Source organism: Ascaphus truei, chromosome 4, assembly GCF_040206685.1.
Source record: "Ascaphus truei isolate aAscTru1 chromosome 4, aAscTru1.hap1, whole genome shotgun sequence".
Classification (NCBI taxonomy): domain Eukaryota; kingdom Metazoa; phylum Chordata; class Amphibia; order Anura; family Ascaphidae; genus Ascaphus; species Ascaphus truei.
Window position 1 is genome coordinate 78868035 of NC_134486.1, and position 21782 is coordinate 78889816.

The 21782-nt window shown below is 35.6% G+C and overlaps 1 protein-coding gene across 2 annotated transcripts; it reads left to right on the forward strand.

Annotated features, from left to right (window-relative positions):
* The first annotated feature begins 707 nt into the window (after positions 1-707).
* PROKR1 (prokineticin receptor 1) lies at positions 708-17935 on the forward strand. 2 transcript variants are annotated; one of them, XM_075596083.1, is made up of 4 exons: positions 708-879; positions 3985-4112; positions 5074-5692; positions 15803-17935. In XM_075596083.1, the coding sequence occupies exons 3-4, from the start codon at positions 5247-5249 to the stop codon at positions 16497-16499; spliced, it is 1143 nt and encodes a 380-aa protein (XP_075452198.1). In that variant the 5' UTR covers positions 708-879; positions 3985-4112; positions 5074-5246; the 3' UTR covers positions 16500-17935. The 2 variants fall into 2 exon arrangements, with proteins under 2 accessions (XP_075452198.1, XP_075452199.1); XM_075596084.1 differs by lacking the exon at positions 3985-4112.
* The last annotated feature ends 3847 nt before the right edge of the window (positions 17936-21782 follow it).

Sequence of the window (21782 nt, forward strand, 5' to 3'; positions counted from 1 at the left end):
TATGCTTGTGTGGAAATTACTGTCCTTTCAGTTTTGTTATCACATTTTTTTAAATCAAATGCTGCTTTCTGCAAAAATAAATATTTGATATGCTGTTGTTACTTGCTGTATTTGACTGGGCTGGAAGTCCCAGCACATCCATAATCTTTCCAGGAAATGGACTCTCAAAGGCATTCAACCCAGCATAGTTAGAAACACTATTATGGATGTAAATGTTTTCATGAATAATTTCTGGGGCAATAGCTATATTTATTTTTACAATACAGACCAATTAATTTAGAAAGCTATTACGTCTAGAAGGTTTAGTTCTTCATTCAATATGTTATTGCTTTCTGAAAAAATATTTCGTTTTGTAAAGCAATGACATTTCTGTATATAATATACTGTAATTGACATACAGAACACATTTAGGCCTACCGCACAGAGCTCACAATCTCTTTTTGGTAACTGAGGCTCAGGGAAATTGCCCAAACTCGATTTAGAAACCTACTGTATTAAATATCACAATGTTTGGTGCAGAAAATGTGTTTGTGTATTGATTCCTGGACCCCAATATGCAAACAAAAAAGTCTGTGAGGCCTGCTATTTAGGACAGATATGTGCTAGCTGTATTGCAGTTTGTAAAATAAAACAGAAGATGGCAGCAGTATATTCAGTTAAGCAGCATGCCATTAGAATTATAGAGGGTGGTACAATGAGTTTCCCAAAGACAGATACAGAATTTGAAAGCACATATCGCTGACAAGAACAAGGAACGCAACAAGAGGGTAGAAAAATCCTAAAGGTTTTTAGCAAGAACATTTTTATTTATTCATTAGAAGACTTTGACTCCTTCCACAATAGAAGATAAGCATGTTTCAGAATGATTACAAAGGACAGGTACAGTACTGCATATTGACCTATATATTGAGAAAAATATTTATTACTTAGACTTTAAAGATTTTACTTGCCCTGTTTACTTGGTGTGATATTCCAACTTAGTCAAAGCTATTTTGATATTCTTGGTTATATTCTTTACCAAAGCCTGACACACAGGTACAATTATGCTTATAATGAGCCTTTTCTAATTTGAAAGGAAAATAAACTAAAAATCCAATGTTGTAGTCAAGCTGACCATTGTCTACAAAACATGAACTGGACAAACCTGAAATAGTTTTCAGTTATTTTACCTAAAAGACGTTATGTAAAATGTAATTTACTTGAGAATTATTTTCTGAAATGCTAAATATTTCAGGGAATAACATATTTTTACAATAATAATGTAAAGAATTATACACAGGTGCTATTGCATACACATTTTCAGAAACATTTATGTACAGTATGTGATCCATACTAATAACAATCCTATTCTGACACTGAAAGTTGTTGTCACTATGTATGTATATTTATGTATGCCCAACATATCTAATATTGTGATATATTGCAATGTGTGATGGTACAGTACTACAACTATGAAGGGCATTGTTACATTTGTGGATAAACTGTGATCTTCACAATTTGAAGAATAGGTTAACAGAACACAAAACCTCAGCAAGCTCTTTTTGGGAACCCCAATTTGAAGAATATAAATACTGTTACACCTTTCCAAATGATTTATTTTGTTGGTCTAATAAAAGGCTCCATGTTACAGTGTGGGAACATTTGTATGTGCAGCAACTACTAGAAAGTAGATCCCTTTACATGCATTATTTTCTGTTGCCAATAACATTATATTGCACATCCTCTTTGACATGTTCTGCATACAAGTTATTTAAAAATGTTAAAATAAATAATAATAATAATAATTATAACTTTATTTCATATAGTGCTTTTTTCCCAATGGGACTCAAAACACTTCACTATTACAGTACATGCAAGAATCGTATCTATAAATTGTATAGAGTACATTTAATATCACAGGCAGAAAATCCTGTAAATAACTGAAGGGTTTGTAACTGGGTAAACTGTATCATTTTTACATGCAGTTTGCCTTAACTTTAAAGACGTGTGCCCGCCATACAATGGTTAAACTTAAAAGGCACTTACTTCCAGCTGCTGTTTACAAAGCAGACCACCACGATAACCTCTTTACCTCTGCATATTTTATGTGAATTTGTGGTTATCACATATTAGATCAAGGGGAAAATGTCACTACTGTATACAATTGCATTTCCAGTTATCTTTGGTAGTTAATTACTTGCTCCAATTATTTCATTTCTACATAAAATATATTCGTAGCTATAAATTAGGATAAAGCAAGACTGACCATTTTTCTTATTTTAGGCAACTACTACGCATAGTTGAAAGTGTGACAATAATATTAAATACAAATAGTTGAAAGATATCTCACACTAAAATGCATTATCCAACCAATAAATATAGGTATAGGATAAAAGATCACAATTCATATTATTGACATCACTAAAATCTGTTGCAAAGTCAACATACATAACATGGTGTACTGTAGGTTACCAACAAAGAGCCAAAGCAGTCTCACTTAACATGCATACTCAATCTGCATACAAGTTAGTGAAAGAATTCTTAAAATGTATTAAATTACAATCATATAAAATATTGAGAACTCTGCCATTTGTCCTAGAAGAGATGTGCAATATTTTCGCAAGAGTTTATGAACCAGGCAAAAGTTTCCTTTAAAAGCCAATGTAAGGTCATATGGATCTTTATATTCTGCCATTATTGCTGAATTCTGACAAAACGCGGCACCATTGGAAAAATTCTATTGCAATTCTGGCAAAGGTGACAACATTCTGAGCAAAGTGAACTGTCTTTAAAATGTGTCAATAAGGGGAAATTTATGAGAAAATCTTAGCAAATGTGAAGACATGCCCCTCTCATAATAAAGTTTAGATGTTCTGGTAAGTTATATTTATGTAAGCCTTGAGTGCATTACTATGCTAGCCACACACAGTCTAAATATAATCTTTTATTCTTCTATTCTTCTAATATGCCAAGAAAACTACAATGGATTGTTCATCACAATTCATAGATTTTGGGCTTTACTGTATTTCCAATGTAGTCGGTATTTTATATGGTCAACGGCCACACCTTCCGCCAAAATACAGATTATTTTTCCAAAACGTTATAAATCATTTTTTTTTATATATATATTTAGGTTTGCCCAGACCCATTTGTAGTGATATCAAGTAACATCTCCCTCTATGTGTATAGCAGTGCATCCACTCCATACCTCATGTTTGGTAATAGATCCCATATTTACACAACTGGAACATTTATTGACACCTACCAAGCGATATCATCCTGTATAACACAGACATACAAAGATAATACTTCATGTTAAGTAAAGATGGGCAGCTTTCAGAATTTGAGCGTTTGATTCAAACTCTGAATCAAAGTTTGAAGTTAATTTTCAAATACAGTACGAACAAAATATGAAGCAAAGTCCAAGAATGGTTCATCCTCTGATTAGTTTTTTCATTGTTGTTTTTGTTTTTTTGTTTTTTGTTTTTAAATCATCAAACATTTTTTTTTTAAACTTCAGAAAAGTTCAAACAAATTACAAAAACATATTTCGATTTTTTCCATAATTTTTAAAAATGACAGAACCAAAACCAATTGAGCTTTGGCAAAGCCAAAACAGAAATTAATATATATATATTTTTAACATAATTGGAACCAGGGGACCATCATGTTACCAAGATGATTACCGCCTTAGTAAGCGATTTTCCTCATGGTAAATCCAATATAACCTGCACTGTGTGACCAATAGGATGCCATAACCAATAGCGTGGCAGCTTCTTATAAGCCTGTGGATCCTGTGAAATGTAAATTATTTCCCAAGCTTGAACCTCATATAGGGTAATTATCTTTGTAACCAGGGGATACCCTGAGCTGAAAATAGCGCAGTTCAGATATTGACCCCTTTGGTTTCAATTATGTAAAAAATATTATTAGAAAAAAAATCAAGACAGGATTGCTGCAGGATGTTAACATTGCCTTGTTTCTTTTATTTCATTCAAATCTTAGGCTACAAGATAATGGTAACAATCTCCACTGGAAATAACAAAGGGTCCCATCAATTTAGAAGTTCACTACAAAAACTAATCTTCACCTTTTTAGTCTCCAAATTTTGGATCAGCTCATCAGAATCTTTGGTAAAGAAATGCATTGTTTAAGTGGGGTATATGTCACAAGTCTCATATGATCTGATTTTCAGTAAATATGAATATGGAATAATCCCTAGAAACATTTGTTGTCATATACTGTACAGTGTTTTTCATGAACAACAGGATAACTCAGGGGTTCCGCGGCCATCTGTGGGGGGGTAAGAGCCGGGACAACTCTCCCAGCTGTCCCAGGACCGGGAGCGCGGCGGCACCCCCGCATAGCAGTGAGCCGGCGTCTCCGAGCTCGGAAGCAGCCAACAGCTGTGCAAGGTGGAGATGGAGCGTAGGGTGTGGGGGGGAGAGACGGGAGAACAGAGGTGAGAGACGGGGTGAGAGATGGTTTGAGGGTTGGGGCTCCCCAGAATTTCAAAATCGAATTTTGAGGTTCCCTAACCAAAAATAGTTGAAAACCACTGCTCTACTTCGTGTATCTGAGATTTCTATCGTTATATAAATGCATACTTGAAAATATGGTAAGATTATTTTAATTACACTGGCGACACACTTTACTCGAGCTCGGCTAGTCCCACGAATTCGGGTATACCCAGGTGTATTGAGGTTTGTGACTGTTTTCTGCCCGAGTGCATTGAGTTATTTTCCAGGCAGGGATTGAAGCATTTTATTCCCGCTGGCTGCAATACTGCACAGTATATATATATATATACTGCATTACAATACATGAATTTATGCCATCTGGTAGACACACGAAGCATTGCAGCCTATTAAATCCTAATCATTATCATTTAACAGATCAGCCGCCCATCAGCCAGGCATGAACCCAGGCTGGGAAGGCAAATGCAACGGGGCTTGTCAGAGGTGAGGAGCGGCGCATTCCAGGTATCTGCCAGGTACATACTGGGTATTTGCTCGAATAAAGTGTGTCGGTGCAGTAGTAAGGTGTAATTCAAGGAGAAACTACATTAATTGATCCTTTTTTTATTTGTTTCAGTACAGAGAAATAAAGTATTGTTAGACTCCAACTCATATGATACAGGCTGAAAAAAATGCCTTTGCTTTTGAACCCTCCCTTCCTCCGCTCTGCCTCTGATTGCAAGAAGTGACTATCACTGAGCAGTGCACTTGAACTAGTCATTGGAAAGGCTGCTCTTCATCGCTTAAGCCATGGATGACAACAATGTTGCTGCAGCATACAGCCAGAATGAAGAATTCTACTCAAGGAACTTTACTTACCTTTTTAACTTAAATTACAGTGATTACGAGTTTGATGCTGATGATGTGACCAAGACAAGAACATTTTATGCAGCGAAAATAGTGATTGGGGTAGCTCTTGTTTGCATCATGCTGATTTGTGGCATTGGAAACTTTATCTTCATTGCAGCACTGGTACGATACAAAAAACTAAGAAACCTAACCAACATGCTAATAGCTAACCTGGCCATTTCTGATTTTATTGTAGCTATTGTGTGCTGCCCCTTTGAAATGGACTATTATGTTGTGAAACAACTGTCATGGGATCACGGCCATGTACTTTGTGCATCCATAAACTACTTAAGAACTGTTTCTCTTTATGTGTCAACGAATGCTCTCCTTGCAATAGCTGTTGACAGGTAAGGGTCACGTTTATGATGCTTCTTTTTATCTTTTTACAATGATTTTAAGTACAGCTTTTATTTTAGAATAACAAATACATATCCCATATATACAGTGTACGTCGTGTGTATTCAATCATGTATATTTGTATTTTATTAACTATTTTGAAATACTGTAGGAACCAATTTTTAAAGTGTCATGTATTGTTTCATTATCCTGTATCACAGGAAAAACTGACAGATACAGTACTGCATAAATAACCATGCATTAAATAATAAAAAAACAAACAAACATATTGTCTAAAGACATTATGTTTAATTTTATTTTCCAGAATATATACACAAAATTAGTGTAACTAACAAATATATATATTTGTTTGTTTTTTAAATGTGCCTTTGACTATGTCTCTAAATATGACACTTTTGCAGAACAAATAATATTTATAGTATGCGCACTTATTTCAGTGGTTAATCCATGAAAATGCTTTTAGTTTTACCCTTATTTCTTACATAAGAATGTTTTTTTTTTTTTTGTAACTTAAATTTTATTGCAGTTTTTCCTGAATGTTCTTTTTTTAATGTTTTGCAATCATCTTTAGACATGGTCCTTAAGCAAGCCTGCATTGGGTTGTTTTTAGAGGGGAATTTGGCTTTGCAGTGCTTATTTATTTTAATTACGTTAACAATCTGAAACAACACATGGTAAGTACTATATTCAAATAATTTAACCACGTGCAGTAGTATTCATGGGAAAAATACTGTAGGCAAATAAGCACTGCAAGTGAAAGCATGTGGTTTCTAATGTACTAGGAAGTATACATTTACATACTATTATCAGGTATTTACATTGTAATAATCATCTCAGATTGAAGGAATCTTGTTTGGGAAATGATTTGATCACTATACTGTTTGTACAGTACATAACTATTAACGTTTGTACAGTGCATAAAACATTTTTCATCTTTATATATTCAACACAATAGACATTTGTGAAGAATACTTTTGAGTACTTTTTTAGGTCGTGTCTCCATTATTTGTAAAGAAAAAATACCATCTCCATTTTTTTTGCATATTCACTATTCAGTATTTAACAGATTTGAAAACGTTTATCTGATATTTCCAGATTCAGATCATTTTGCTCTGTCATCCATTTCTAAAACACCAAACATGTTAAATGATGCATTTCCTTAAATTTGGACAGAGATTATAAAAACAAATGCGTCCAATCTCTATTTAATCTATGTTAAGAGGATTCTTGGTATTCTGCATCATTGAAGAACGTGTTTAAATAAACATATATAATCTTCCTAAAACAGTCTACATTTTGTTCACATAACTATGCTCTGTGTTATAGTATCTAAAGCAAAATGTTACTGTACCATCAAAAACACAATTTTATTTCAAGAATCTTAGTGATGTGGTTCAAGTATAAATAGATGGGACTACTGTACACATAATACAAAATGTTTATACCCTGTATATCAACGCTTGATTATGTAAATCAAATATTCTACACAAGGAAATCTGAACAAATTATAACTAATCAAATTTATTTATCTTCAAAGCTAAATCTACTTCTGCATTTTAATTGGTATATGTACATAGAAGATTCTAAATAAGTAATAAATCATTGATGTGGTGTCCATACCTCTTTGTAAAAGACAAAACTATTTTTTTTCCAAAACCAATGCTTTAATTACTTATGAGTAAATTAAGCTATGCAGTCTGGGTCACTTGACTATAGTTCTTAGCTGTACTGCTTTTAAATGTTATAGATCAGCTAAGCTGAGTTTTGCTAAATAAATGTATCCACCGTAAGGATAGCAGGTAGAGATGTGCACATTTTTCACTTAAGATCACAAATCAGGCAAAATGTGCCCTTTTTTCCGCAAGCTTTGCAAAAGGAATATTGCCAAGCATTAAAATTCAATGTGCAGCTCATGTGCCTCTGAATCCAGGTCACATCACCTTTTAAACATGGCCATTTTTGCAAAATCCTGGTAAAAAAAACTGGTGAACTTCGTGCAATTTTAAGCAATGTGGCCATTTGTACCAAATGTATTTACGTAGCACATTTGAGGTCTTTTCTAGTAGCAGGCATTTGCCATCCTAATATTGGCAAAGATAAAAAACAAACAAAAAAAAACACTTCCAGTATGAGCACATTCCCGTCTCCCCATAATAACTCTGCTTCGACTACAGCCATGGATTCTGGGTAATGACAAAGTACTCAATGTATCACTTTTTGCTTCTTATTAATTTTAACATGAATCCCTATGAGCTTATGTCTGGCATTTTAAACAGTTTTTTTTATGGCAAAGCCTGGGTTAAAGGAGAATCCCTGGTTGCAGTGGAAGCATTGTATGCTGGGTGACTATAGGCAATTTGTGGACTTGTCTGAAACGTGAATGTGCTCCTACAGTAAGAGTTTTTTTTATTTTTTTATTTTTTTTTTTCAAATCTTTGCTTTACAGTGAATGTTTTTTGTCACCTTTTTTACCCATTATAACTTACTTTCAATAATAATGGAGCACACACGTTTCAAATGGCCCCACATTTAGGTACTTCATTCTTGAAAAAAATCAAAGATGAGCTAAATATAGACTTTTTAGTCTGGGCAGCAAAAATGCCATAGTGAGGTTGCTTGTTTGTCTGCTATTTTGGTATTTAGTATGATTAGATCTGCCTGATTCCCTAGGTGACGTTATAATCTATATATTATAGACAGTGTAATATTTATAGTCAGAAAGACTACTAGATGTAAAGAACTTTATTACGTGTAAGAGAGAAAAAAGGAAATCAAATATATAAACAAGAAAGTTAGAAGAGACGTTGGATTATTTTCTGAAGATCACAATTAATTTTGCTACTGTAATCCATCATGATTTACCAAAATAGTTCCCTCTGGGTAATTTAATATTTAGAAATGTTGTGATTTATGTCAGAAACTTACTTAACATTAAGAGCAGGCATTTGCATTGAGGTTTTGCCTTTGGTATTGGTTCTAAAAATATTCGTATTTGATTTTGATTTTGAATTTGATTTTGCAAACACTAGATTTTTGTTTTTGAGTTTTTCTAAAATTACGGCAAAAACTCAAAATACGCAGGAATATTATTACAAAAAAACTCCATAAAGTATGAAGAAAACCAAGTGGCACTAATTGACTAATATTCTAGCAGAGAGTAGAAAGAGGTCAGATGGTGCTACATCTATGCCAAACACTTAACGCAAAATAGGTGTAATGTAACGCTGCTAAAACACCTGGAAGTAATTGGCTGTTACACAAGCAAAATGTAGCTAACTAGAGAGAAGTCTGATGGTCCCTTGTATATGTGGCCAGTAATATTTGTACATGTAAAATGATTATAATGAAAGGATTATTTTATATAATTATAATATATTTGTGTCTTCAGAAGGGACGCAGTCGAGGACCAAAACGTTGATTATAAGATTTAGTCAAATAATTATTCTTCAACAAATTCCTGTGAATGCCAGCCTTTTCTTCCATTAAATTATAAAGAAGCCTGAGAAGAGATGGGTGAATCAGTCTAAATCCGTTTCCCGGATTTTCGCAGATGTTACTCCCAAAAACCATTTGCGGTATAAAATGCGCATATGGATTTCGTCGGTTTCAATCTGCGCGCATTCATCAAAATCCGTCACTGGATATAATCCATTGGCGGATTTGTAGAATCGAATCCGCGGATTCAGCAATCCGTTCGTGGATTCTTTAAAATCCGCCAACGGATTGCTGAATCCGCGGATTGGATTCTACAAATCCATCAACGGATTGCGGAATCTGTAGAGTGTATTGGCAATAACAATTTTTAAAAATCCGCAATGCACGATTATTACATTTATAGTTATAGTCTATACTATATTACCTAGGTCCTAAAGTAACAGAGGAAAGAAGTGGAATATAGGAAATGCATAAAGAGATAGAAATAAGTTATAAAAGTAAAGAATGATATAAGAACAATGGAAAAGATCCATAATACAGTAAAATATATGAGAGGGGAAAACATTCTGTAAAAATATATAAAGATGAGCACCAGTCTTGAAAAAATTCGAATTGTATTAATGCATGCATACAGTATACAGAAATGTAAAGGATACAAACTAGAACCTCTTTTACTTAATCAACTGGAAAGGATACGGTCCAGAGAAGCGATCATGGAAGCCAGGAGCTCAGGTCCATGCCCCCATGTTAATCTGAGAATTCCATCCCTGGTAACCAGGGAAACCAGCCGCCTTCTTCCATAGGGAGGGGGGGTGGATGGGGCTAAAGTAAAGATCATTATGTGGGATTCGTATCGGTTCATGCAGGCCCTGCAGTGGACAACTCTGTGACTTTATCATCTGGCCTCAACATTACCTTCTAATAACTCCTGTGCCCAGCTTACCTTGCTTCAAAACAGATCCGCTATATTGGAGGGAGGTTGCGTGGCTCCCTTGCTGCTTTACTGGTTCTGTATCCTGCTTATGCAAAACCCTGGTTCTTTTTCTGGTTTGTCAGACCATTCTATTGATTGCCACCTGCCCTGACCCTTGCTTGGCAGACGACCTGTCTGCTGCCTCTCTGGACATTCCGCCTGCCTGACTAGTCTTCAAATTTGGATTCCTTGTTCCTGTTCTGGCTATCATCGAGACTCCAGGTACTAACCGGCACTCCTCATGATTACCCTGGAGTTCCTGATACACACTGTATCATCAGTACATTTTCAGCCCTTGTTGACTCACTGCTGGATGAAGGCCTCCCCAATGATCTTACAGATACTGCAGTTGTAAGTTGTAAACATCTCTTCTCCACATTGTTTCAACAAATTTTCTGACTTCATCCTCCCATCTGTAACGTTGCTAACTTCAAACAGGATATGGACTCACAGGGCAGAGGTATGGAGTAATACACTGGGATCAGAGGCCTGGGATGCAGAGGTAGTCAGGTCCGGTTCCATGGTCGAGGCAGGGGTAGTCAGGTCAAGTTCCGGGTTCGAGGCAGACGGCAGGCAAGGGTAGTCAGGAAGTGAAAGAAGTGGTCAGAAGTTATTTTTTCATACCTGTGCACTATTGATCCTACTGGAATCTACACAGTTCCTTTTCTTCTCTTTTATTGACACAGGCAAGTTCAACACTGGCAGGCAATCACAGGAACAAACGCAGAGCTCAAGCAGGAACAGAGTACTTTTCACGAGCAAAGACAGAGAGCAACTTCCTGCTATTTAAGGGCCAGAAGCAGCTGCAGGCAATAGAGGACCAGAGAGAGGCTCACTTCCTGTTTGCAGCCATCTTAGGTGAGGCAATATATCACCTGGTCCGTCGGCCATCTTGTTATCCAGACATATCCCTTATACCATCTTACTTTTGTTTTTTTAATCTCTTGGAATCCAGTCGAGTACCATTTATGTCCAACAATGGTAATTTCTTCTTTTGATATTGCCAGCCCACTGCCATTTTAATTTCTTGTCTTTACGGGTAATACCCAGCATACATCTCTCCATACATTTTTGTATTTTGCGAAGCTTCTGAATTATCTTCACATTTAGGGTCCACATTTCACATCCAAACGTGAGTACTGGCAGAAAACACTGGTCCAAAGCTATCATCATGAGGCACAGAAGAAGATTCCCTTGAAATATTGTCTTTGTTCTTCCAAATCCACTCCATAACATTTTCATTAGACTATTTCATTCAAAAGGTTCCAATCCATTATTGCTTGCCGGACAAGGAAGACATAGTCTTCAACTTCTTATTGTTCTATTCCATTTATTTCAATCTTTCCAGACTTAACACATTTGTTGAACATCACTTTGGTCTTGCTGAGATTCCTATGAGTCCCACATTCATACTTGTTTTGGCAAGTTCTCCAATTCGCATGATTCGATTCTACAAATCCGTCAATGGATTATATGCATTGACGGATTTTGATGAATGTGCGCGGTTGAAACCGACGAAATCCGTATGCGCATTTTACACCGCAAATGGTTTTTGGGAGTAACATCTGTGAAAATCCGGGAAACGGATTTGGACTGATTCACCCATCTCTACTCAGGCTTCTTTATAATTTAATGGAAGAAAAGGCTGGCATTCACAGGAATGTGTTGAAGAATAATTATTTTACTGACAATCCTTCAATCTAATGTCTTAAACAATTCTTTAAGTGTTGCAGTGAAAAGATTTGGTGACATGGTGTCTTCCTTCCATATCCCCCTGCTGATAGCTATCTTGCTTGTATCTTCATGTAATCTAATGGCATTCTCTTGAATGTTCTTTATAATATCAATGTACAAAGCTGCAACATTTTGTCTTCTTAATGCATCTTGGAATGCTTTCGTGTAGACAGAATCAAATGCTTTTTCGGAATCTATAAATCGTAAATTGTGTAGTAGATCATATTCATTACTTCAGGAAATCACTACTTGTATGACTTGGATATCATTGTTTCTTGTACGAAATCCCACCTGTTCTCTTGGCTGGGCAAAGTCTATGGTCTGTTGTAACCCATTAGTGAGTATCTTCACAAAAATCTTGTAAGTGATTGGAAGTAGACTGATTGATTGGTCTGCAGTTCCTGAGGTCTTCTTTGGTATGAATTTTGGGAAAATAAGAGCAAACCTTGGACCAAAATCAGAAAAAATCAATTGCCAGAGAATGTGTCCCATAGAATGAAAAATGTAATTGATCAACAGCAACCAGCTACATAACGGGGCAAAGAAATCCGCCACCAACGTATTTCGAGCGTGATGCTCTTTATCAAGGTGCATAATATTTGTTACTTACCGGGTTCCTTAAGTACTCTCTGTTCGCGCCATTCGTACCTCTCCGTTCACTTCCTGGATACGTCTGGGGTGACGTCAGCGCCATATAGCGTGCACTCAAACAAACAAAACTTTATTGACTACTAAGTAAAACAATGTAGACTACTTGATAAAGTGCTAGACACGAAACGCGTAGAAGGGCTGCATCCATTGTTTTTATGATACTTCATTAAAGAATACATCTTTTTGGCCAGACCTGTTCTTCTTTTTTGATCGCGGTGCGCTGCATTACTCTCTACATTGCTGGACTCCATTTCTCTACAGCAGCACGCGGTGGAGGGGAGACTCTGGTGGCAGTGAATACCGTGAGTACCTAGGGCTAACCCAATGAGGTAGGGGAGGCTGTCCTTGGACTACCTACCCCGACCTTCAGGGTATCTGGTGCCCCATTGTTTGATGCTCAAGTGAATACATCTATCAATTCTTTAATACCCAGAGTGCACTCCCCTCCTTCTTGTGTATAGCACACTTTGAGCACCTTACCTCACCAAAACTTCGTTTACTAAGTAAAACAGACATACCGATACATAAACAAATTAAAAACGGAACCCAGAAAGTGAAAAGACACATACATTAATCCCTATAAAATAAACCAATAAACAAAATGAAGGATAAAAACATAAAATGATAAAAACTATATAAAAAAATAAAAATACATGAAAGCATCTTATGAAGAGCATGATAAATAAGTTATATCCAATTCAAACATATAAAGATAAGCATAGGCTTAAATTAAAAATGTTCATAAAATACATGCTCATGTGAGTTAAGCTGTTTATGTGCTGGAGGCCAACACATTGGGATTGTGAGAATCATTTTCTAATCCTATAATTCCATCATAATGAGCCCATAGGTAGTATATACAGTAGAAAGAAAATGATGTCAAGTACTCCCAAACAAAGTGTATTCATTAATATATACAGTACATTGGTTGTTATGGGCTAGATAATAATATGAGCCATAAATGTTATGATATTATACAATTATAGCTTCTCTAAAAAAAAAGGAATTAGGCTGTATATTATTCTATTATATCTGATGTTAGGAAAGAAAATAATATAGATAGCATTAAATCCTACCAATGTAAAAAAAATTATATATATCAATATATATAAACTGAGGCACACCCTATTGGAGGATAATCGACCTAACAAAGGTGAGTTTATTACTCCTTTCTATGCACACCAATTCATCTGTGTTGTTTTTCCACTTCGATATACATTTGTCTGGACACATAGATGTGTGGATTCTTACTACAGTGCTCGTGAAATCCGGGCCAGCTAGTTGAAGCATAGTGGACCAGTGGTGTTACCATTATTTGGATAATTGGTCATATATACACGATACCCAAGGGTTATATACTGGACCTATCTCAATGTCCTTTAAATGATTTATTTTCTCAAACAAGTTATTGACCATATAGATAGAGCACCATACAGTCCTTGTACTTTGTCTTGAGGTCTTGTTTGTCTCCTTTCTTGTGGATGTGGAAACTATGGCATTACTCCATTGCTCTGAAATTTTTCTGTTCTTCAAGCAGCATGTAAAGAAGTTTGCAACATTTTTTTCTACTTCCTCCCCAGTTTCTTTTAAGATTTCTGTTCTAATTCCATCTTCTCTTAGAACCTTCCCATTCTATATGAATTGTATTGCTTTTGCCACTTCTTCTGGAAGGACACATGGAACATCATTGGTGGTTTCTTCTCGCTTGCCCTGGTTTATGTCCTGCTTCATCTATGTTCTAGTACAGTCATTTCATGTAAAAGTCCTCAACTCTCTTTACGATAAGTGCAAAGTCTTTTATTGTTGATCCATCGTCTTGTTTGAGTGTGATGATTGACTTTTTCTGAACCATAAGTCGCTGCTTTGTCTTCTTTTAGCTTTTGATAGCTTCAATTCAGGGCCGGCTGTGAAAATTGCACAATTTCTTGCTGTCAGTATCCTGCCAAATTGTGTCACGTTACCATGACAACCATGTGACATTGCGACGTCATGCAGCGTCCTGTTATCATGGCAGCACAGCGCCACAGGACACCGTGTTGCAATGTTAATTGGATGCTGTATGACGTCGCAACATCATGTGGCGTCCCATTGTCGAGGCAATGCCATTTGAGGTTACGGCGCCATGAGGAGGGATATTGATAGCAAGTGATCGTGCAGGAGAAGGTAAGAGAGTTACAGAGGCCCCACGCTCTCCCCCAACAATCAGTTTAATTGTTGTGGGGAAGAGCGTGGGGCCTCAGTAACCACAAGGCCCAGTGCAGTGGCACCGATAACACCACCATCAAGCCGGCCCTGTTTAAATAGTCTTCTTTACTATATCAAAGCTACATCTTCAGTTATACGTTTGCAGATTGTCTTGCACAGATATATATATATTTATATATATATATACACACAAAACAAATGGGGCAGCCGGCACTCCCAATACCATAAACAGTTTGCGGTGCATGTCCTATACCAATAGTAAGAGAAAAGTAATCCACTCCAGCAGGAGCAGACACAAGACAGCACTCAAAGGTAAGTAAGAAAACTTATATTCAAAAATAAACATAGCACAAACATGACCAACGTTTTGGTCCTCGTGGGACCTTCCTTAGGGTGGTGCTCAAGCACCACGGTGAGGAAGGTCCCACAAGGACCGAAACGTTGGTCATGTTTGTGCTATGTTTATTTTTGAATACAAGTTTTTTTACTTACCTTTGAGTGCTGTCTTGTGTCTGCTCCTGCTGGATTATCATATTCATATTATTATTATTTCTCTCTCTCTCTCTCATATTTTGGAAAAAGGTATTTTCAATATTAGCCATTTAGATAATTTGCATGAATATAAGGTACTGAGGCAGATTCATCAAGCACTGATGCTGGGTCTCGCATACCTGTCATTTGTCTTACGATTGGGTACAATACCTTGCATTGGAGCCTAATGAATCCTGATGCTGTGATACAAAGGACTGAAAAGATAATTTTGCATCAATTCATCTGTCATAATTTATTTAACAATGAGCGCCTTGTACAATTAATACCTATTGTGTTATGTTTACAAAGTATTTTTTTTTATTTAGCAAAAAGATGTATGCAACCATTATATACTACAGAAAAAAAGAGAGAGATTTATTTTTTTATATTTTGAATCTAAAGGAGCAGTACACTGCACTTGCCAGCTGTATAATTATAATCATCTATTTTGAATGAATGGATATCAGAGCAAATATAATTTCTTGCAGTGCATTATTTTCATATAATTAATAATTGTATGCAATCAAGGTGCAATTTTAGCGGATATAACAGCAGTATTTATATTTTGCAGGTATTTGGCAATCGTTCACCCACTGAGGCCTCGAATGAATTATCAAACTGCTACCTTCCTGATAACTTTGATTTGGATCGTATCTCTACTCATTGCTATACCTTCAGCTTACTTTGCTACGGAATCAGTCATATTCATTGACATAAGCCAAGAAAAGGTTTTCTGTGGTCAGGTATGGCCAGTTAATCAGCAGATCTACTATAAATCGTATTTTCTCTTTATTGGTGTCATAGAGTTTGTGGTCCCAGTTTTAACAATGACATTGTGTTATGCCAGTATCTCCCGAGAACTGTGGTTTAAAGCAGTTCCTGGTTTTCAGACCGAACAAATTCGGAAACGACTGCGTTGTCGCAGAAAAACTGTCTTGGTGCTGATGTGTATTCTCGCTGCTTATATTCTTTGCTGGGCTCCGTTTTATGGATTAACTCTTGTTCGTGATTTTTTCCCAACTATATTTTTGAAAGAGAAGCATTATCTTACAGCCTTCTACATCGTAGAATGTATTGCAATGTGCAACAGCATGATCAACACAATGTGCTTTGTGACTGTTAAAAATAACACTATGAAATGTTTTAAGAAGATCATGCTACTAAAGTGGATATCTGCATACCATGAAAGCAAATCTAGTGCTGAATCAGAACTCAAGCCAAGTGCGCTGTCCCTCACAGGAGAGGTAAACAGCAGCAGATTAAATTAAAATGAATGTTTTTAAAATGTCTATATGATTTGTACATACTGTATGTAACATGTTTGCTATCTTTCATTTCCCTGGATATATTTAGTAGAAAACGCAACTATTATTTCAAGAAAAGGGTCCTGCACGCCAACAGGGCTTAAAAATATATATATTATGATTTGTGATTTGTTGTGATGCGTATGTTTTTAATTGAATGTATTATGAAATAAGATTTTTTTTTTAAAAAGGATACTTTTCTTGTGTGAAATATTAATGCAAAAAATATACCAACAAATACAAATGTTCTGCTTTTAATAGGATTTTTTTCTTTTAATACATCTTGGGATTTATTTATTTTTTTGCACCAGTAAATAATAATAATAATAATAATAATAATCTGAGCATGAGTTTTCCTGGCATTTTGGTTTCAATTTTGCTCTGAATTGAAAGTTCATTCCAAATTTCAACTTAAACTTTTCAACAAGCTTCAAAGTTGTCAAAGTTTGATTCAAAACCCACAAACCTGCCCATAGTAAACATTTTCTTTTAAAATATAGCATTGCAGAATGTATGCACAGATGTATGATTATAACAAGTGAGAAAGTGAATTATGATTATCTATAAAATCAGATGATTTACCTTATTTGGTCTCATTTAAGTATGTTAGGAGTATAGTAGCTCTATTTACCTATAAACTTGTACAAAGTGAGCATTAATTTTTAAGTAAGCATTTAATCAATTAAGCAATTAATATATTTTAAGATATTGTCTTCTATGCTTTGTATGATGTTTCTTTAACTCATTTTAATCATCATAATCCAGTAAACAGTGAATTTGTGCTATTAATATTATGTCAATATTAACATCTAATTGTGAAAAAGTATTTTAATATTGTGTAATAGAATTATAATAGACTAATAGAATTATAAGACTAAAGACCTATAGTTAGACTTCTGACGGCTGATATTAAAGGTTAAATTGAATAATATCTTAATGATAAAAAAACATTATGTATAAAACTCCTAAAATTTAATCTTAAGGTATAGCAAGAAACTAGACGCTAGACACAGAACTTTTTCCAAACTCCTTTTTTGGTTCGATAAAGTGATGTGCTCACATATTAAAAAGGTATCTTTTAATGGTCTATTTACTACCTGGAGGTAATAATTATAGCACACAAATAAATAATGGAGCATGGCTATTCTCATTTTGAATATTTCAATGTGCACCATATTACTATTGGTAAAAATAATACGTTATAGTTGAAATCATGCTTAACAAAGTATTACTGCTTTCAATAAGTTGTACAGGCTATTTTCTTCAACTAAATGGCCCCTAAAAGAAAATAAACCCTGTTAATTTGGAAATATACATCTTATTTATTAACTAAAAAATGTACATTAAAATGTGTATTTTTCCTATTTTTCAATGCAATAAAATTTTTTTTTCAATTATTACATTTGTTTTATTGTGAATTACTTACCCTCATTGCTAAGTTGTGTTCCCTGGCCTTAGATCAATGATTCTCAAACCTCACCTCAGGGACCACAAGCTACGCCATGTTTAAGTAATCATCTTGTACCGTAACTGCACCTAATCTGTGAATGAGTAGACTGCTGGTTGGTTGTCCAATACATCGGTTCTGAGAACAACTGCTGATAATCATGGGATGAGAGTGGCAGAGTGCTTTACATGTAATAGGCAAATATAGGGGAGGTGGCCACTGGTAGGAATTGGTGTTAAACAAAATAAGTGAATGTTTGTGTGTATATACGGATTTAGCCAGACTTACTGTGCATGTTTCCACCACTGGCCGCTATCCTGCAACTGCTCCAATCCTGAATGGGTTAGCGCTTCGGGGAGTCCGATCCAGAAGCATGAAACCCCCCCCCCCCCCACACACACACACAGTGTGATCGCAGCAGGCATTGTCCCGAGCGCTGCAGACTTTTGTTTTTTTGTCCGCGGCACTGGGGACAGTAAGTTTTACTACTGTAAGATCTGAAGAAGATCATAAACTTACAATGTATTGTCACATGTGGTGGCCGCAACACATAATATAAATAATTTCTAAATAAAACAAAACCAGCCAATGAAAAGGGCCTCCTCCTCGGCTGGCAAAATATACAGTATTAAAGATACACAAAAGACATTTCATTGTACCCAGTACAATACATAAACACTGCCATAGCCTTTATCAAGACTTCTACCATTTTCCAAAAGGATTTCCAAAGTCTTCTTATTGCCTTCTTTACTTACGGTACTCACTACTAGATTGAGAATAGTATTTGTCATGCTATTAGACTCGAAACTGGGCTTGTAAAAAATAAAAGCCCAGTGCATGATCTGTGAAATTCCTTGGTAGTGTTTTGAAATAGTGTTTCCCTTTAGTATTGAACCTTGAGATTTTATGTGCAAAATGACTGCTCTATCTAAAACTTAATCATGGGTCACTTTGACTTCAACCAACTCTATAACATACTGTACACATTTTTGCCAAAATGGCAAAGAACTTCATTCACTTGTTTGCAAAATGTACACATTATACAGTAGATTGTCTGTGTTAATACAGTATATTCAAGAAAGACATCACCCATACACCGTGCACATTCTATATATACTCTGTCACAGAGATCACAAGCAGTAAAAAGTTTAAATTCACCAACATTAAAAAAAAAGTGTTCATAGTGACTGCTATCAGGATTTTGCCAAGCAAAACGAGACCACATTTGATAGATTTTAGAAAGGAAATATATACAATTGTATGAAATGGACAGTAATAGCTTCTACAGTATGTGAAATGTTATACTGTATCTGGTTTTTTTCCATAAACTGAAAAATAACACACTTCATATAGATTAAAACCTATGTCCCACAATGAGCTTCCCAAACACTCCAGTGACTCTGTGGGTAGATGTTTGGTTTTACTCACTTGCCTTGAAAAGCTGTTTCCTTCCCACCACAAGTCACCAAAAGTCTCCTTAAAAAATCCCAGAAACATTTAAAAGAAAAGTATCAAATCCCCAATTCGGGATATTTCAGGTACATCCAAATTAGGAGCAGGAGGTACTACAGGAGCGCAGGATCTGTTCTTTGTTTTCCATAAAATGGGTTATTCCCTTTATCGGAAGGATCGAGCAAATAGAAGAGGAGGTGGAATATGCTTATATATTAAACCAGATCTAAAACCTATTATAAGGGAAGATGTTTATGAAGGGAATGGTGAAAAGGTAGAGACCTTGTGGATAGAAATTAGCAGTGGAGGTAAACGTAGAAAGAAAATGTTTGTAGGGATATGCTATAAACCACCAAATATCTTGTGAGATTTAGGAAGCTAAAAAACTTTTGCAAATGGAGAAGACATCAAAACTAGGTCATGTTTGCATAATGGGGGATTTTAATCATCCAGACATACTGTAGACTGGTGCAATGAGATTAGCATTACAACAAAAGGAAACAGGTTTTTAAGGGTGCTTAAATATAGTTCATGACCTAAATAATTGAGGAACCAACCAGGAGAGTGGGCAATACTGGATTTGGTAATATCAAACAATGTAGAACTAATAACAAATACTGTATTCAAGTCCTGCAACATTTGGGTAATTGTGATTATAACATGGTCTCATTTGAAATAAATGATCAAAAAACAAATTACTTGGGTTCAACAAAGACCTTAAACTTTAGAAAGGCAGATTTTAATAAACTGAGGGTTAATCTACAAGGAATACACTGGGAGGATGTTTTTGCAGGGGAAAATATAGAAGATAAATGGGCAGTCTTTAAAAATTGTTAGAAAAGCACATCTATCTGTGTATACCCTTGGGTAATAAGTATAAAAGAAACAAGTCAAACCCAATGTGACTAAATAAACAGGTAGGGTAGGAAATTGAAAAGAAGAGGCAGGCATTTAGATTCTTGAAGTCAGAAGGGATGGAGAAATAATATCAGAATTACAAGGAATGTAACAAAAATTTCTAAAGGGCAATCAAATTAGCAAAAATGGACAATAAAAAAAGAATTGCAATAGAAAGTAAGATCAACCCTAAAAAGTTTTTAAGTACCTTAATAACAAAAAAAAATCATAAAAGAAAATATAGGACCCCATTAGATGGGCAGACAGATGGGCAGACAGATTATTGGAGATAAGGAAAAAGGAGAGGTACTGTATTAAACAAAATCTTTGCCTCTGTTTTTACCAGGGAAGAATCAATTTCAATAGTAGTGCCGCAGGAGGAAGCCATTCTCTATATTAATGAACAATTGGTTAACTGAGGATGAAGTTCATAGATGGCTTGATATAATTGAAGTAAATAAGGCACCTAGCCTGGATGGCATACATCCAACAGTTCTTAAGGAGTAAGTTCAGTAATAGCCATACCATTGCATTTAATATTCAAGGACTCCATTTCCACAGGCTCAGTACCACACGATTGTCATAAAGCAGATATGATGCCTATACAGTATTTAGAAAAGGAGCTAGATCACAACTGGGGAATTACAGACATGTAAGCCTGAATTCAATAGTGGGGAAGCTATTTGAAGGTTTAATACGGGATAATATTCAGGAAAACAAAATTATTAGTAATAGTCAGTATGGATTTCTGAAGGATAGAGCATACCAAACTAGCCCTATTTGCTTCTTTGAGGAGGAAAGTAGGACTTTGGACCAAGGTAATGCAGTTGATGTGGTCTGCTTAGATTTTGCGAAGGCTTTTGATACAGTACTACACAAGAGGTTGTTGTACAAAATAAAAAAAATTGGACTCAGTACAAATATATGCACCTGGATCGAAAACTGGTTGAAAGATAGACAACAGAGGATTGTCATAAATGGAACTTTTTCAAAGTCGTGAGTGGAGTACCTCTGGGATCGGTACTGGGACACTTGCTTTTTAACTTGATTATTAATGACCTTGATGTTGGTATAGAGAGTAAAGTCTCTATCTTTGCTGATGACACTAATTTGTCTAAGGTAGTAGAACCAGAGCAGGATTTAATTTCTCTCCAGAAGGACTTGGGGAGACTGGAAACATGGGCAGGTAAATGGCAAATGAGGTTTAATACAGATAAATGTAAGGTTATACATTTGGGAAGCAAGAATAAACAGGCGACTTACAAGTTAAATGAGGAAATATTAGGGGAATCCTTGATGAGAAGGATTTAGGAGTGCTTGTTGACAGCAGGCTTAGCAATAGTGCCCAAAGTCATGTACTGTAGTAGCTGCAAAGGCAAACAAGATCTTATCTTGCATTAAACGGGCAATGGATGGAAGGGAAGTAAGCATAATATGCCCCTTTATAAAGC

Coding starts and splice junctions, on each gene's coding strand:
- PROKR1 (XM_075596083.1), top strand. CDS start 5,247: ATGGATGACAACAATGTTGCTGCAGCATACAGCCAGAATGAAGAATTC. Junction 5,693..15,802: donor CTTGCAATAGCTGTTGACAG/GTAAGGGTCACG, acceptor TATATTTTGCAG/GTATTTGGCAATCGTTCACC.